The sequence below is a fragment of the Carassius carassius genome, chromosome 1, assembly GCF_963082965.1.
Source record: "Carassius carassius chromosome 1, fCarCar2.1, whole genome shotgun sequence".
Lineage (NCBI taxonomy): Eukaryota > Metazoa > Chordata > Actinopteri > Cypriniformes > Cyprinidae > Carassius > Carassius carassius.
The window spans coordinates 19,293,336-19,312,254 of record NC_081755.1 but is presented as its reverse complement, the minus strand read 5'-3'; the positions used below and the strand labels follow the sequence as shown (position 1 = coordinate 19,312,254).

Here is an 18,919-nt window from a genome sequence, read left to right as displayed (position 1 = left end):
CAACCACTAGACGTTTTTTAATTTATTTTATTTACCTTTATTTAACCAGGAAGTCTCAATGAGATTAAAATCTCTTTTACAAGAGAGACCTGGCCAAGGTAGCAGCCATACAATAAGACACATTTTAAATTACAACAAATACATATAAAAACAATATTTAAACATAATATCCTGTCAACAAAAACAATCACAAGACTCAATTACCAGTCTCTTTATGGTGCCTTTAAATTCACCAATAGGCACACATTTATCAAGTTTTAAATCTTTTTGCAAATTATTCCATGCCCAGCGTGCATAATACGAAAATGCAGTTTTCCCCAGTTCTGTACAAATTCGAGGTACGTTAAAAAGCAAACACTTGGAAGAGCATTTTACCTAGCATTGCTTTATAGATAAACATGTAACGGTGCTGTTTTCTACGTATAGTTAGTGATGTCCAACCCACTATCTATATATAAAATGCAATTATCAGCTTTGTATTTGTAATAAAATGTAATGAAGCATGGTACACTGAATCAAGGCTCTTTAAGATGGAGGAGGCTGCATGCATGTATACTATATCACCATAATCAAGCACAGTTAGGAAGGTAGCTTCTACAAGTTTCTTTTTGGCATTAAAAGTAAAATTATATTTATTTCTAAAATAAAAGCCAAGCTTCACTTTGAGCTTCCTGATTAAATTAGCAATATGTACATTGAATAAAAGCTTATCATCAATCCAAATGCCTAAAGACTTGTAAGAGGATACCCTATCAATAATTTTACCATCAAATGTAAAAATACTAAGGTTATCAAGTTCTTGTGACTGAGCCTTTGAAAAAACTATAAACTTTGTTTTCTTAGAATTTAAAAATAATTTTAAGCTCATCAGAGCACCTTCCAATGACTGAGAAGCAGTCTGAAGCTCTTTGTGTTATTGATGGAGCAAGTGCATAAATAATAGTATCATCATCATACACATGTTTTTTGTGCTTGAATGTCCTTACCTAAATAATTTATATAAATAGAAAACTAAATAGGTCCCAAAATGGAACCCGGGGGAACCCCTTTAGATCCATCAAGAAAATCTGTTTTGAGATCCTCCACATGAACATGCTGAGTCCGCTCTACCAAGCAATTTCTAAACCAGTTCAACATCCCTGGCCCGAAACCAACACTGCTAAGTTTATTTAGCAGCAATTTATGATCCACTAAATCAAATGCGTTGGATAAATCCACAAATAAGGCTGTGCAGTGCTGTTTTTTATCCAGGGCACCAATAATGTCATTTATCACTACCGTAGAGGCAGTAATGGTACTATGGCCAGTTCTAAAACCAGATTGAAAGGAGTTTAATTTCAAATAAAAAACTGTTTTAACCGTACATTTACCTTGGATATACTACACAATATTTATAACCTTTATATGAGCTACTTTTTCTATTAAAATAAATTTGTTCCTTCACTTTTGGGTCAGACTTGATCCTTGAAAAGTAAGTTTTTTTTTTTTTTGGAAAATCAGTGTAATACAGTTTTTATTTTGAATTTTGAGGAGATTTTATGAAAATACACACTATGTATACTATATGACCTATTTTTATATAAAAATAATTTATTTCATTTTGTTTCACAATTGACGCTTGAAATGTAAGTTTTTATTTTGTTTCTTTATTTTATTTTTTTAACAACATTTACAAATGTATTTGTAACAATATACATAAACACACATAATTTACATCAAGCCTGCAGTTTTTGATGATAAAGATCAGCACTCATGCAGACGTTTGTTGTGTTTTGATGTTTCACTCTGTTTCACTGCGTCACATGATCCTTCATCATTTCCTGCAGAGCTACAGTCACAGAAGCATCTTGTTTTCCTGCTATCTTGAGACGCTTGACTCTGTCTGTGATTGGTTGGAGGAGCTGGTGGCGGCACTGAGCAGAGAGAAAGCGCTGTGACTCGACTCCAGGCTGCTCATGGAGCCCCTGATACAAACACACACACACACACACACACACACGCCTTTACAGAAAACATCCGGATGTCCAGATCATATTTTGAGAAGGTGTGCTTTTTCAGTTAATGGTGTTTTAATGCTAAGCACTTTGTGGTGTAATGATACTGACCTGAAGTCAGTGGAGCGCAGCACCTCTGTGAAATACATGACTCTGCATTTGTGTGAGGAGACCTGCAGAGAGGCCAGAACATCATCTACACGCGGCCGACTGGAAGAAGTGCATGATGGGCTGCTGTAAAGACGCCACTGCAGGATGTAGAACCCAGGCCAGCGCGTCACATGAGATCCCTGAGGGGACAGATGTGGATCAGAGGAAAAGAATCAGAGCAGAAAGAAGTGTGTCTCATCTTCTGATCAGTGTGTTTTGTAGTGAAATATGAGCCATGTTGATGTTCTGACAGGGTTCATGAGACTCCGCACCTGTACGCTCTCTCCCTCTCGGCAGCTCAGGGCCGTCTCCACCATGCTGTAGTCTTGTCCCAGCATCCAGGATCTGTCGATCAGCTGGACGTTGTTTCCGGCGGGACAGGCGAGGTTGTGTGCGCTCAGACCGTCTCTTTTAATTGGCTGAGGAGCTCTTCTGGAGTGATAGATGTTGAAGATCACGTCTCCTTTACACACATCAAAGTCCCACGTAATGACAGACGATACTTCTGTAATCTCGATCAGCACCTGGAAACAAATCAAGTGATTATTTCATAATTCATAACACACAGCGCTGAGCTCCATTCAGAGTTTAATTACAAACAGGATTCAAAGCTGTATCTCAAACTAGAAGTTACACGAGGAAGTAGAAGTAACAGGACTATATTAGTTAATTATCAAATAAAATAAATTCAATTAAATTAATAGTCTATTTGGACTATTGTAAATGCTGTGATATATGCTCAAAAACAGTTATTTCCTCCTCACACTGCTGATTTCACCATTAACCTGAACAGTTTATGTTGCTGTGTATGGTGTCATTGAAATCTTAACAACCTGCACACTTTGCTTATGTTTGCTGATACACTACTTTCTTTTTCTATTGGTCTCTGGAATTGCCAGTCTGCTGTAAACAAAGCTGATTTCATTACTTCTATTATTAGTCATTCAAAGCTTAATCTCATGGCCCTAACAGAGACCTGGATCAAACCAGAGGACACTGCTACACCTGCAGCACTCTCCAATAATTTCTCATTTTCCCACTCCCCCCGTTTGACTGGAAGAGGTGGAGGTACTGGTCTGCTCATCTCTAATGATTGGAATTTAATCCTTTACCATCTTTGGGTATTAACAGCTCCTTTGAATCTCATTCAGTTACTGTTACTTACCATCATAAAATACATTTTGTAGTTGTCTATCGACCCCCAGGACCACTAGGTAACTTTTTGGATGAATTAGATGTGCTGCTCTCAACCTTTCCTGAGGATGGTACTCCTGTAGTTATGCTTGGGGATTCCAACATCCATCTAGATAAACCTCTGTTTGCTGATTTCCATACTCTGCTTGCCTATTTTGATCTCAACCGAGTGTCAACTACTGCTACTCAACAATTAGGTAACTAACTGGACCTTATTTACACACGACACTGCTCTACTGATCATGTACTGGTTACTCCACTGCACACCTCAGATCACTTCCTCCTCACTCTTAACCTCAACATGGTCCCTGACACATCACTTACCCCTCCACATGTCATCTTTCGACGTAACCTACGCTCAATCTCACCCTCCCGACTATCTGCATTGGTTTCATCTTCACTTGCTTCCCCTAAACATCTTTTGATGCTAACAGTGCTACTGATACTTTCTGCTCCACTCTTACATCTTGTTTAGACACTGTTTGCCCCTTATCTCCCAGGCCAGCCCGTAACACCCCTTCTGCCCCTTGGTTATCTGATGTTCTACGCAAACACCGTTCTAAGCTTAGAGCTGCTGAAAGGGTTTGGCGCTAATCCAAAAATACTACTGACCTTAGTGTGTATCAGTCACGCCTCTCTTCCTTCTCTGATAATGTCTCCACGGCTAAAAGGACATACTACCATAACAAAATTAACAATTTGTTTAACTCTCGCATGCTTTTTAAAACATTTGATCTGTCAGTTGCTTTTGACACCGTTAACTACCAGAACCTCCTGTCAACCCTACTGACAAAGGGCATCTCAGGAACCGCACTCCAGTGGTTTGAGTCTTACCTATCAGATACAGTAGGTCCTTTAAAGTATCTTGGAGAGGTGAGGTGTCCAAGTCGCAACATCTAACTACTGGGGTGCCTCAGGGCTCAGTTCATGGACCCATTCTCTTCTCTGTCTACATGGCATCATTAGGTTCTGTCACACAGAAACATGGCTTTTCATACCACTGCTATGCTGATGACATCCAACTCTACCTCTCATTCCATCCTGATGATCTGACGGTAGCTGCTCACATCTCAGCTTGTCTAACAGACATTTTTTCCTGGATGATGGACCATCACCTTCAAATCAACCTTGCCAAGACAGAACTGCTTGTGGTTCTAGCAAATCCGTAATTTCATCACAATTTCAACATCAAGTTAGGCAAATCAACCATAACTCCTTCAAAAACAGCCAGAAACCTTGGAGTTCTTTCGAGTTCTAAGTTTCTCAGACCACATTGCTAAAACTGTCCAGTTTTGTAGATTTGCTTTATTCAACATCAAGAAGATCAAGCCCTTTCTTTCGGAACATGCTGCACAACTCCTTGTTCAAGCTCTTGTTCTGTCCAGGCTTGACTATTGCAATGCCCTCTTGGCAGTTCTTCCAGCCAGTTCTATCAAACATTTACAATTAATACAGAATGTGGCACCAAGATTAATTTTTTATGAGCCAAAAAAGAATACACGTCACACCTCTGTTTATCTATTTGCACTGGCTTCCAATAGCTGCTCGCATAAAATTCAAGACATTAATGTTTGCATACAAAACTACCACTGGCTCTGCACCCCTTTACCTAAATTCATTACTTCAGACTTATGTGCCCTCTAGAAGCTTGCGTTCTGCAAGTGAATGTCGCTTGATTGTGCCATCCCAAAGAAACACAAAGTCACTTTTACAGACTTTTAATTTAAATGTTCCCTCCTGGAGGAATGACCTCCCCAACTCAATCCGAGCAGCTGAGTCCTTAGCCATCTTCAAGAATCGACTTAAAACCCATCTCTTCCATCTTTATTTGACCCTCTAGCTTATAGCACTCACTATTCTAATTCTATTCTAATTCTACATAAAAAAGACCTCTGACACTAGCTTGATCTATTCTTTTTCTATTCTATCTGTTTTCTTTTTATTTATTGTATTATTTAAAAGCCCTTGCTACGTGTACTGCGTTTAAGATAACTGAGACTTGTTATAACACTTATATATCATTGCTCTTTTAACAAAGGATCAGCATAAACCAGAATTAACCAGCATCAAAAATATCTACCCAGCATATGCTGTTTTTTATAACTGTCACCGTCCCACCTGTGGGGCACTTGGCACTCTTTTTGTTGTTGTCTTTTTCTCTATAAAATCTTTTAGTACTCATCATAAATCATATATCTTTGAAAGCTTAGAAGCCCAAGATTCATCCTGTGAAAACCATTTTGAAATCGGACATTGCGTTACCATGGAAATTGTACTTTAAAAAATCGAATGGCGGTCTCCTCCCCCTTAGTGGGCAGGGTCAAGTGTCATATTACAAAATGCATTACGGTCTTCTAGAATCAAAACATTTTATAATCTTGGCAACAAAGATATTATGGAAAGGTCTGAGTCTCAGGATTTCATATTTGGTGGTTATTTTGAGATAGCACTAAAATCCAAAGAGAAATCTAGAGAAAAATTAATAAAGCAAAACTCAAAGTAGTTTTGTTGACTTCCAGTGGCTGCTTGTGGTATGACGCCCTAAATAAAATCTTACAGGAACCCCAATTTTTTTTCATATCAACTTCAAATTTGTAACATAACTTATTTAGACACAAGGCTTTAATTTTATACCAATTTTAGAGTAAAACCTGTTATGTAAAATATTTATAATAAATAAAATAAAATAAAATTTATATAGCACATTTTATTTGCAGTGCATTTGAACTTCTATAACTTTTTGAAAAAAAAATCAACTTTTGCCAAAATCTGCTAATTTTCTTCTTTAAAAAGAGACCAATCTTAGGTTTATATTCCAAAGTGTTCATAAATTTCAGCAAATTAAGTTTGGATAGTGCACTTTAATGCCCATTTAAAAAATGGGGGGTGACAGTTAAGGGGTTAACAGGGCTAGACTAACAGTATTTGACTTTCACGCTGCATGTGTTATTATGACCCACAGATGGCGCCAGTCATCAACATACAGTTTGTGTAATAAACTTCTCACAGCTGAAGTAAACAGCAGAAACTGTATATTGTTGAGTATTGTCTGTGGATGAGCTGTACCTCGTGTGGAGCTCCCTTCAACACACTCGCGCTCTTGTAGATGGTTTCACTCCACAGTTTAAGATCCTCGTTTTCCTGCTCCTCAGCCGTTCGATACAGAGACTTGGGAACCAGACCAGCCTCAGGAACATCACACTGAATTACACAAGAGAAACACAGTTAGATTAGAGTGACATCCGGTTGTTTTCATGCCTGTCTGAAAAAATATACACGTGTCCTCTAAGTGCATTCTTTTACATTTTTTCTTTTCAAATGTATTCTTTTAATTCTATAATTCAGTACTCTTTTTAAAAGTACACAACAGTGTTGTTTTTTTTCACAAGTGTTTAACTGACTGAAATGCATTAGAGGAGTGTCTGTTTGACACAAACCTCTCATAATACACACACATAAAACAATATTTAAATATAATTATGCAAATAATTATTTGAGAATAACTTGCTGGTGTAAGAAGAGCGTGTAACGTGTCCGATCTCTTTTAAACAAATGATGCACAGATCTGCCTGACGCTCCAGCTCGGTGACCCCACTGTATCAGAAAGTGTCTCGACCGATCAGAGTTTAAACATGTCAGATCTCACCAGCAACAGACTCACCAGAGCGTCTCCTCCTAAGAAGTCAGGGATGAAGTCTCTGTTGATGTAGTCCACCAGACCTCCAGGCCCCTGGTAGTCATTCCCAGCATAGATGAGAAACTTCTTCCGCGTGTTTTCGTCGATGAATGGACTCACCTGAGCGGAGAACAGGGTGCAACAGAAATCAGCGGGTCGTTTTTCATTAGCACTGCTAACAAAGGCCCAGGCAAGCATGCCATTTACAGGAGCCTGGCAATTAAGAAAGACCCCACGCTAACATGACATTTAACTCTGAAGGGTTAGTGTGTAGATAGAACAATTAACAAACATTAAATAAAGACTGAGTATGTGCTTATCTCAGTCTTTCCCAATATTGTCAAGTATCTTTTAACATTCTTTCAATGTGCTAAGCGTGTCACAATGTGAAATCCTATGTTTGTGTGTGTTTACCAAAGTCCAGAGCACAGGAAACACTCTGGGTGCTCTCAGTATGAGGAGACGTCCCAGAGTCTCAGGGTAGTTGGCTCCTACAAGCTCTATCATCCTCAGCAAGGCTTTGATTCCTGGTCTCCACAGATGTCTCATATTTAACCCCTCCAGATCCACCAGACACGTCCAACAACTACACAACACAAACACAGAAGCAATCATTACTTATCAGGGTAGAGACATCACTTAAACACATAGTATGTGTGACCACCAAGAACTGATTCTTATTCACTTCAGTTCCATTTAGAAGTTTGATGAGTGGAGTTGGAATTGGAACCAAAGTCATAAAATTCATTTTGATCCCATTCTGTACAGACATGACTGGTTTGGACGTATATATATTATATATTAATAAGTACCTGATTGGTTTTCCAAATATTTTGGTGTTCTCTTCACAGTGTCTGAGACCTTCCTCGTTGATGGACAGCACCTGAAGGTTGAACCAAAGATGAAGGGGGTCAGTGAATATTGTCATGTCACCCTGAACTAAAACTTGCTAAGGCGTTTCAAACATAACAGTATGACTCTGTTAAGCTGCTTCAAAACTAAGTATATTGTGTAATGTGGAATTATTCAAACTCTTACATGTCTCAGAAGGGTCTCTTCTCCCAGCACCCGCACTAAACCTTTGGTGTCCATTTGTCCAAGTCGAAGGATATAAAGAGGACGTCCATCTACACAATACACACACAAGCAAGCACATAACCACACAGATTTCTGCGCCTTTAATATTAATACATCCTCATTGAAAACACCTCGCTCAGATGCATTTTTTTGATCACTTTCAAACTCTTTTTATTCAACATTTACATCCTGGATTATGAGGCTCTCCATTAGTTATGCATCACACAGCCATGTATAAAGTCAAAGTAAACATGTAGTTGAGACAGACCTTTGTCATGGTGGTGCCAGCCTCCTGTGTAGTAGTCCTGCAGGAGCTGTGGACACTGCCATGTGTCCAACAGGAAGTCTATCTGATGCTGCTTCCTCCATGTGAGCGTCTGGCACAAAGCCTCTTTGGCCTTTTCCAGATTAAAGTCCCGTGAACGCAGGAAACGCAGCACATGCTGGTCTTTAGGGATCTAAAATGATCATAAATCAGTCTAATATGCTGATTAGCAGCTCAAGAGGCACTTATTATCATCAGTTTTGAAAACTGTTGTGCTCAAGTTTTAAGTATTTATCTGAAATATAAATATTTTGTGACTTCTGGTCAATTTAAAGGGGTCATATGATGCGATTAAAAATGTTCCTTTCTCCTTGGAGTGTTACAAGCTCTTGGTACATAAAGATGATCTTTAAAGTTGCAAAGACTAAAGTCTCTTTATACAAGTTAAGGGTCAACCACTCCTACCTAAAACGGCTTGTTCTACATCACTATGTGGGAAGATTTGCATATTGCTGCCCAAATTTTCATGCAAAGAAGGAAGGCGTAACTTTTATTCTTGCTGTATTGTTGCTGCCTCCATGTCGTGGAGACGCGGTGTGTTTCGTTGCGAAAGCGAAACTGCTTTCTTTGGCCTTTCAAAAGAGGACACAACTAGAAGTGGTTAAGTAGTATTTACACCACTGCTCCAGAACAGTTCAATCAAAATATTCAGATGTGTGCAGCGCATTTAAAGGGAAAAGGACTGTTTCCTGTGAGAGTAGCCTACAATGCCAGTGTCTGTTTCTATAAAATGGGGCAATTCCAACATTGCAAACACATTTTGGTGCTTCTGACTCAAAGTCTGTAAACACGTTTACATATTTAAAGAATTTATCCGCCGATAATTCAAAAGCGAATTCTGAGCAGTGTAGAGTAGCGCTTGTTGTTTGTCGTTTCTCCGATCACAAATGCAGGTTTTATGTTTATGCGGCACGATACGCAACGCAACTCGATGCGTTTCAGAAAGGCAGGGCATAGAAGAGCAACAATAACGTACAGTATGTGGAAAATAATGTGTTTTTTGAACCTTAAACATCATTAGCACATTGCATTACACCAAATACACAAAATAATGTTATTTTTAGCAGTATCATATGACCCTTTTAATGCCTTCTTGCTGAATAAAAAAAATATTAATTTCTTTCTGTTTCATTTAATGTTGCACTCACCTTTCCTTTGTGTGTTTCCTGCAGCCACTGTCGTAGGCGAATGAGACAGCTCTCTTGGAAAGGGGTCAGTTTTCCCAGATACCGGGAGATGTAGTCTGCATCTAACTTGTCTGTGAACATCACACAACCAACAAACAGTTGAGAAGCGTGTCAGAGATCATAGGCTCTGTTCCAAAACATAGAGCATATTTTGTATGCTTGGTGTATAATGGAATTAGCTTAGCAACATGCTAACAAAAATCTATTTTGAAATCAATAGGGATTTGATTTGCCTGTGCGGTTTGTGTGAGGATTACTGTGTAGAGCTGCAAATAAATCACAAAAGAAAACCTAAGAGGTTTCTTTCAGTTCGGAAAGTACTTTGAAAGGCGGTAGACAGCAAGGCAGCTCACTAGATATTGTTGATGTGCAACCTCCTCCACATTATTATATTTGTGAGCACATAGTGAGCACTATGATTCATCTCACCATCCGGAGAGCCTGGCAGGACGTCTGTGGAGCTGGGGTGAGCTCTGCTGCTGCATGCTGGGATAGCTCTGGCTGAGCTGACAGGCAGGGCGTGAGACGGGGTGGGGGCAGGAGGAGGTGCCCAGCGGGGCACGTGGGTAATGCCCTCCTCCTCCAGTTGTTTGAGGTGAAATTCAATAATCTCTTTTCCCTAGAGAGAGAGAGAGAGAGAAGTTTACACAAATTAAACAAGCAAACATTGGCTTAAGGTACACAGACACACAAAAACTTATCTTGCACGCAAGTCAGCGTAACAGCCAAACAGATCCTCATAATAGATATAAAGGAAGCAGGAAGGGGGAACTTTAAAAACTAAAGCAATACGAAACTTGGCAGGCCAGTCGCTATGACTGTCTGGATGTAGATAAAGTGAATATTTATTCAGTGAAAGAATAATAAAACAGAATGTTTCAGATGTTTTAGTGTTAATGTTTACTTGTTCTTGAAAACAAAGATGGTTCAAGTGGTCCAGATCTTTTGTATAAAGAGTAAAGTTTTTTTTCTTTCTCCTTACTGCTCTTTACGTGCAAAAGTTTTACAGTGATGGAAATACTTAGAGATGGGTAGAACCAGCGTTTGAAGTGGGATACATACATGTATTAATTCAGTTATGTATTTATATTAAATAAGTGATTTTTTTATAATTCACAATGTATGTATAGTGCCACAATCAATCACTCAGTCAGTCAATAAATAAAGGACGTAAGTCACTATTCTCTCCGCAATCGCTGATGAAATCACGCGTGCTTTCTCTGCATTAGCGCCGTTTTGAACTCACTGTTTGAATTCGTTAACTGGATCCTTGGGCTTTCCAGGAGTTTACACATTAGAAATGACGTGTTCGCAAAAAAGACTGCTTCTATTTACTTTAAGATATTATTTTCGTTATAAAGTACGGATTCAAATTATTAATCAATACAGTAATTAATTATTAGCCTATTCTACTACTCTGCACGCCTCCCCTGACATGCTCTCATGCTTCACACACACATTTTTGTATGTTTTGTCACTACTGAGACAACTGTGAAACATTTTTACTAACAAAACTTGTCTTCATTGGTCAAAAAAGGTCAAGCACACACCTTTTTAATACTGGTGGCGTACTGCTTCATTGCAATCTTCTCCGCTGTGCTCTCAAACCCGAAAAAGGATTTGATGTCCATGCTGGCAGACTGCTCAAAACAGGTCCAGTCTTCATTCTCCGGGTGAACCTGAAGAAGGAACGCATAAACATCAGAATCCCTCGTAAACCAGCTAACACATAAACGTGTCCATAAGGGAGAGAGAAAATGCAGGATGTGTCTTCAGACCGTGTAGCAGCAGTGCTCATATACGTTGACTCTGCTGGAGAAGGACTCATTATAGGCCTCTATTTGCAGAGTTCTCTCTCTTCGGTTCAGAGAGTTCTTCTGGATGAAATAAATGTACTCCACTCCTGCTATCTGAACACAGAGTCATGGGTCAGAATCACCACAAAGTAACTAATATTGGTACGTTTTAATGGCTTAATGTGATAGTTCATGCACAAATTATCATTCTGTCAACATTTTGTCCCAAACCCATAAGATTTTGTTTCTCTAAATTCTCTCATTTCTGTCTATCCATTTAAAGTCTAAATTATTTACAATTTTCAAGTACATTAAATGATGGATTTTGGCATTAATATGGCATTTTGGGCTTGTAGAAAAAAATAAATAAAAATGATATACCCTCTTTAGAAGCCGAGGTGCCTCGACGTCCACGGTACATCTGCGCTCAGTCACTTGGGACGCCCCATCCTCACTATGACACTCATTGATGATGACACTGTTCACAAACATGGGTATCAGCGGACAGTTTGGGAATCTCTTCTCATAGGCCTATGGAAGAAAAAAAGGTGAGACACATGTAAGTGTGAGAAAGGAAAAAGGGTGAAAGAAAGTCAGTGATAAAAATGATAAAATACTGAACTGATTATAAAGCAGAAACGTAGCTGTACACATGGAGACATTTTTTGCACACAGAGCACTGTTCTATATAATATTATTTGTGCACTTCACCTTGTGCAAATGACCCTCGTATAGCTTATGTATGTTCTTGAAAACAGAACACTGGTCTTGTGATATATTATTGTTTTAGGTGACTTAGTAGCTCATATGACTGGAATACCAAGTATAATACGTCACATGAAGTCTTAAGTCAACTATACAAATTAACCACAGTTGTGCCTGTCAATATTTACACCCTAATCTCTCACCTTTTAAGGTTCTCGCTGTGAGAAGTCATAGGACATATGCTAAATAGAACAGAGTGATTTAAAAAAAATAAAATAAAGCTAGATTTTTTTTATAAAGTATGACCGATTCTCTATTTTTTATTATTTTTACCTAGTCAACTCAAAAAAAAATAAATAACTACAACATCATTCAAATAACTTTTTCTTTGTTAAACCTCTACTTGAAGAACATTCTACTCCACGTGCAGCACACACGAAGTTGTCAACGTGATGTAAATGTTAAACAAATTACTTGTATATAGACATGTTATATGTTAGGATATAATAGCTATAATGAAAATGCTTCAATCCTCAACAGTCAATGCAATTCAAATTCTAAATGTCTGACTTTATACAGTACATAGATTCCCAAATAAATTACATTTATAAACGGCACACTTGTAAATATATCTGTACATTCATTTAAACAGTTACATTTCTCTATATTTCTACTTATATAGTGCTTTTTTATATTAGTGTTATACTCCATCTCTACTGTCTCCTGCACTAGTTTGCACTATTTACAAACTTTCTTCTGCACTGGAATGTCCTGTCATCAAATCAAATTCCTTGTCTGTGTAAATTACTTGATAATAAAGCTCTTTTTTTTACTTCTAATGTGGTATAACACTAGTAGACTATTAATGAATGTTCTGTGAAAACAATGAACAGCAGCTTTCAGCCTGTCACCATGATGCAAATATGAAATATCAGACAGACAGTAGTAGCTCTTTACAGGTTTTCTTTTATTGGTTTGTGTACACATGGACTCGATTGACTGTCGGGTTTGCGTCTCTTTCAGCGTCTCTTACATTAAAACGCTCAAGTTAAGAGAAGTTCAACACCCATCTTCTCTGAATGTGTTTTTCCTATTCCTCTGCGTGTGTCGCATCTTTTATCATCACAAAAGCACATTCTGTGTGAATGGCGCTTCGTGATATGAGTGCGTCACATGTGAACAGTAAATTACATTCGCTGAAATGCGGTTGGATTGTTCTTTTCTCTTTAATGTTATCCCCTGCATATTGTCAAGGGTCCAGTTCTGATGTTTGGTAATATTTCTATTTAAAAAACAAATTGAATGGAATGTTTTGCCACGATTTTATCCATTAAATCGGAAAAATTACCCAGCCCTAATTCTAAAAATATATGTACAAATGATCTGCATTGAAAGGTTTGCATTATTATTGTTAAATGAAAAGGATTCATACCTCCAGAACCATTCTATTGTGCTTTGTTTAGCTTAGTGTCACATTACACACTTTAAATTGCGTCTACGTCAGTGCATTAGCCATCAATGCAAATATGCCTGGCAGAGAATGAGCCCTTTCCAGTATATTTGTTTTAGTAGGTGAACTCTCCTATTCCAGAGAGAGAGAGAGTCACTGCTAAAAGTCAAACAGCTTTGTATACACACGTGCAAAATGTAAATGATGTATATAATCTTCAGAATAGTGAGTGGAGTGCCTTAATGGACTGAAATGGAATGCATGAAACAGAATATATTATAGAATAGTAGTATGCTTTATTTTTGGTCACGTGATCTGACAAAATGTTCATCTCTAAGTCATTTTTGCACAAACAGTTGTCATGCGGAAGATCATGTCGATCATGATCTGGATACAATATTCTCTCTCTCTCTCTCTCTCTCTCTCTCTCTCTCTATATATATATATATATATATATATATATATATATATATATATACAGAAAACATGCAAACTGTGTACGGAACACAAATATGTGCTTTACACATTAAATATGGTAGCCTCTTTAAAATGCAGTCAATATCTCGACCTTTGTGTTAAATCAATAAAGTGAAGATGTCCATAGACGTCATCCATTAAAGCGATTGATCAAACAATGAAATGTTTCCTCGGGAAACACAATTCATGTAAGATATGACGCATTATATTTTACTGTCTACTTTCAGGAACAGAAAAGGCTACAGCAGCAATTAAACCAAAAAAGCCCTTTAATATTCATATTTAATTACTGAATTTTAATAGAATTATACAGTAATGCAACTGAACTGAATTATAATTAAATAATTCTGCGCAATTTACAAAATGATGGTAATTAGAAAAAAGATTCTTAGAATCAAATTAAAAAAAATATACACAACTGCTTTCAGTTTTTATTTTCTATTTAATGAACTAAAGTAAGTTTATATTGTACTATATTGTATTTATTTTTCTATCCTAAAAGGTCCACATTGGAGGAACAATAAGCAGTAAAAACTATCAGTATGTTCCTCTTCTTGTGATGATAAAAATCAACTTTTCGTGAGAGGTGTGACCACTTCCATTCAAATTCTATTTAAACTCAATGCCAATACTTAAATTGTGAATTTTACTCAAACCTGCTCTTTCAATCATGAAAATCTAAAACAATCCCAGAAGTTTTTTTTCTTATACTAACATGATTATTTGTTGAAGTGGGCATTATATTGTGTGCAACAAGCCTTTTATAAGATCAGAACCCCTTCCACAGCTGTTTCATAAGCACAATAACACTGTAAGCCTTTGTGACATAAACCCCAGAGGAGGATTGAATGGCAGCAGAAGCTGAGAGCACACAATGAATGATTCTTGTGAAGATTGAGCGGTGGCCCGTGCTAACTAAACTATGACGTCAAGCTGTGCACTCAGCAAATCTGAGAAAATCGATATACAATACTAATGTTGAAAAACGAGTGATTAGTACTTTCGCCAGGGGAAATGATGTCATAGTGGGGGTGCAGTGGATCAATGCATGTGAACTGTAACCTAATTACCCAGCTGATCAATCATGCCTTGAGATTTCATGATGCTGGTGCCTGCAACAGATTCACTCCAGACACAAAATAAAATGAAAATTCAGACTATGATTATTATACGCTGTTTTTAGCACTCCACATATAATAAAACAATCTATTATATCTATTGTCTTATCATCGACGCTTGCTTTGATATTTTATTATCGAATACAGTGACCGCACAGGTTAAACGTTAATTACAATTATGTCTCTTTCCCTTAGGAAAAGTGTGCTTAATATGCACTCGTAATGTACTTCAGATCTTAAAAGTAGATATTTTAAATTATAGTATAGTACAGTATAGTATAAGTAGATATTTACAAATATATGTACAAACTATATGTGCAAAGAAATTAATATTAATAAAATAACATGCCTGTTTTAAAGAGAGTTTAGTAATGTCTATTTCCAAGCACACTTAAGTAAAATGTTTAATATTGTTAAAGTACATTTTAAAATTAGTTTTTGTCATGCTTTAAAGTAGTACACTTGATGTGAGTGTTAATTAATACACATTTTACACTAAATTGCAACTCTATTACAGATAAGTAATTACTTGTGTATTTAAACACGTTGCATACATTTTAAAAATAAATCACATTTAAGTACATTTACGTTTACTAAAAAGTATCGTCAGCACTTTTTGGCAGAAGTTGCATATAAAAATGATCTTATGTCATACTGTAAGTGCATCATAAAGCATCACGCCTTTCATTTTAATGCAATTAACAGACAGTAGATTGTCTGAAAACATTACTTTAAATTCACACTTAAGTTTATTCTTGTAAAGTATATTATGCCTGTAATGCGTACTCTTTTGTATGCTAATGTATGTTCGCATGGGTTCTCAGGTGATTGTAAGTGTGGTTGTGTAAAGGGTGTGATAATATTAACAGGTCACAAGAGTTGTGAAAGGATTTAAGTGTGTATTGAAGTGCTAATGGTGATGTTAACATATGCAAATATTACTAACACATACCAAAAAAAAAAAAGATTAATTGTTCTCCGCAATATAGTTCATTAGCCTAACAAGATATCATTTACAGTAGCAATTATGCACATTAATTCAGTCACGTGTGACGTGTGTTTATCTGCACTTTACAACAGCTTCTAAAGCAGAAATTTAATCAGAATTTTAAGCATCTCACTCTTATCAGATTTAAACCAGACACAAAAGTTAAGATTAAATGTAGCAATGAAAGTTAACTGGTTTTCAGGATCCATATTTTACATTAAAAGTATCCCACATTTAATGTAATTGGTTTATGGAATTTTCTTGTAAAGCAACCTTGAGCTTTCAAAGTGTGCTTTAGAAGCCGTTTTAGAAGTTTTGATGCTCTTGGCAGACAATAATCCACTATTAATGTATATTTTACTATGGCTGGACTGTAGTATTGGCCAGTGAGAAATCAGGATGTTAACTATCCATTTTGCAACGCTAAGCACAGGAAACCTCAGTTAAAACGCTATAATGCAATAAAGCAATAGAGACCCGTGCTCTGTGAGGTTAAAGATTTACACGTGTTTGAGCTGACAGCCCATCTAAAAGTTTAGTGAACTCTACAACAAAGTCGCTTTGAGACAGAGTACAGCTGACTAGACAAGCTTTGAGAATATTACTAAATAAAGGTAATTCTACATCAACTCTTATTGTGTTTCAACTATGTGGCAGGTATCATTTAAATAGACAAAACTGTAAAAACAAACAAATATAAAATGATTAAGTAGTAATAAGCAATAGTTAGATGTTTAGATGAGATGAGATCTGGCATACATGCTCCCTTATGTGCATACAATAATAAAAAAATAATAACAATATATATATATATATATATAAAAACTCACCGCCATTATGAGCTCAAAGGGGTACTTGTAAACCCTCACAGGGGACTGATATTTCTGCACCATCGCTGCACCTCAAATAAAAAGTTTACAAAAATTATGATCAGCGAAATACAACTGATCCAACAGCATAAAGGTTGACATATTGAAACATCATCACACATTATGTATTAATGCTGTATATCTTCATGCTGGTTACAAAGTTCTCATTATCAGTACAATCGTCAGCAAAAACGGTACTCTTTAATGTGGTCACCCTCTAAGATAAACGGCCCCTGTAAGAATGTTTAAAAGAGTTTCAAACTTAAAATAATGATCACTGTGAATAACCAGTGACCCAAAACTGTCCTGTAGTCTTTATTCATTCTTCATGTTCATTGTTATTCACTGGCATAGGCAATTTAAATAAAACACAAGTGAAGCAACCTGTAAACAAACACCGACTCCAATGCAATGTAAATGTAAATGTTGAGGACAGCTGTGAAATGAACTCTTACCCCTTATCTCTGAAGTTAAAGGCGCAGAGAATGTAGTTTAATGGAAGTCTTGATAAACCCTGATGTGAAATACTAAGAATCCAGTCTGGGCTGCTTTAGTTATTCTGCTCCATTTTACTGAGGAAGTGAAAGCCTCGGTTGTGTCAGATGAGGTTACATAACCCACGTCACACACACAAACTCCGCCTCAAAACTCCAGTCCAGGCCAGTCTAGGCAAGTCCACTTGTTTAGTTAGAAGAACGAGGTAAAAAACTAAACAAAACATTTCCCTCTAGAGTTATTTTGTAGTTACATTTATATTTAGCATAAATTGAGGTTTAAAAGTATTTGACAATGCCTGTACTGGACATATCAACACAAGAAAAGGAAGTCATTTAAAGTTATTAAATGTCCGAAGTCCAGCTTTTTGACAAAGACTATCTAAAAGGTTTTCTGACTAGTTGCTTGGTGTTAAATGTAGTTATCAGGATAGATAGATAGATAGATAGATAGATAGATAGATAGATAGATAGATAGATAGATAGATAGATAGATAGATAGATAGATAGATAGATAGATAGATAGATAGATAGATAGTTTCTGAAACTTACTAGCAAATTTTTGAGTAAAAAGGGTTTCAATGCAATTTGGTCAGAGTAGATTGACAAAATTGTCGTGTTGAACTAGGTTATCGTAAACCAAATCCCCTTTAACCTAACTGCATTTAATGTTTTTTTTACAGTTTCGCAGTTTTAATATACTTAAGTAAGTTTGTATAAATCTGTATCGGTGTTTGTTCAGCTTATTTACAGTATGGTTTTTATATTTCAAATTTGGGTAACAATCACATTTAGCCAGAAGATGGCGCTGTTGACTCGAGAAAAACAAAACAAAGAAAGAAACTGAACTAGACTGCATACAATACTGCACTGCACTGTAATCTATCTATCTATCTATCTATCTATCTATCTATCTATCTATCTATCTATCTATCTATCTATCTATCTGTCTGTCTGTCTGTCTGTCTGTCTGTCTGTCTGTCTGTCTGCCTGCCTAATAACCAGCTTATCTATTTTGTTATGGTTAAGAGTAAAAGATGTAAGAGAAGTTGTTCGTTAGGTCCAGTATTGTGGCTGTGGAGAGAATGATGACTGTTTGGTTTTGTGGGAGCTGCTGCAGGGAACCCGTGTCTGAACATGAGTGTGGGTGGGAAGAAGAGGAGGTGACTGATAGAAGTGAATGTGGGAATAGGAGGAAGAGGTGGCCAGACACTTGGGACAGGGATATTCCAGGGTAGGAGATTGTTTTGTAAAGAAAGTGGATGAGGTGTTGAAGTAGACACTGGGATATTGTCCTTTCTGCAGGGAGACTTCACTGTAGATGTTATTTTTACCATGCACTGTTATTGACCAATTCACACAGCATCAACAAACACCAGCAACCAATGATCTCATTTTGGCACTTCTTAGACATTCCAC

The 18,919-nt window shown here is 37.0% G+C and overlaps 2 protein-coding genes across 5 annotated transcripts in view; one reads left to right on the top strand and one right to left on the bottom strand.

Moving 5' to 3' along the window:
• LOC132140709 (NACHT, LRR and PYD domains-containing protein 12-like) overlaps positions 1 to 18,919 on the top strand; it is a 538,723-nt gene that overhangs the window by 84,814 nt on the left and 434,990 nt on the right. The gene's annotated exons all lie outside the window — the stretch shown is intronic.
• Positions 1,627 to 17,616, bottom strand: LOC132140698 (SEC14-like protein 1). Of its 2 annotated transcripts, none has more exons than XM_059549596.1 (16): positions 17,462 to 17,616; positions 16,968 to 17,038; positions 11,781 to 11,930; positions 11,382 to 11,513; positions 11,154 to 11,282; positions 10,033 to 10,222; positions 9,565 to 9,674; positions 8,360 to 8,549; positions 8,053 to 8,141; positions 7,827 to 7,897; positions 7,429 to 7,600; positions 7,000 to 7,134; positions 6,405 to 6,539; positions 2,417 to 2,668; positions 2,106 to 2,284; positions 1,627 to 1,964 (listed from the first exon to the last, which is right to left on the bottom strand). In XM_059549596.1, the coding sequence occupies exons 2-16, from the start codon at positions 17,028 to 17,030 to the stop codon at positions 1,859 to 1,861; spliced, it is 2,103 nt and encodes a 700-aa protein (XP_059405579.1). In that variant the 5' UTR covers positions 17,031 to 17,038; positions 17,462 to 17,616; the 3' UTR covers positions 1,627 to 1,858. The 2 variants fall into 2 exon arrangements, with proteins under 2 accessions (XP_059405579.1, XP_059405588.1); XM_059549605.1 differs by having other exon boundaries at positions 16,968 to 17,032; positions 17,462 to 17,611.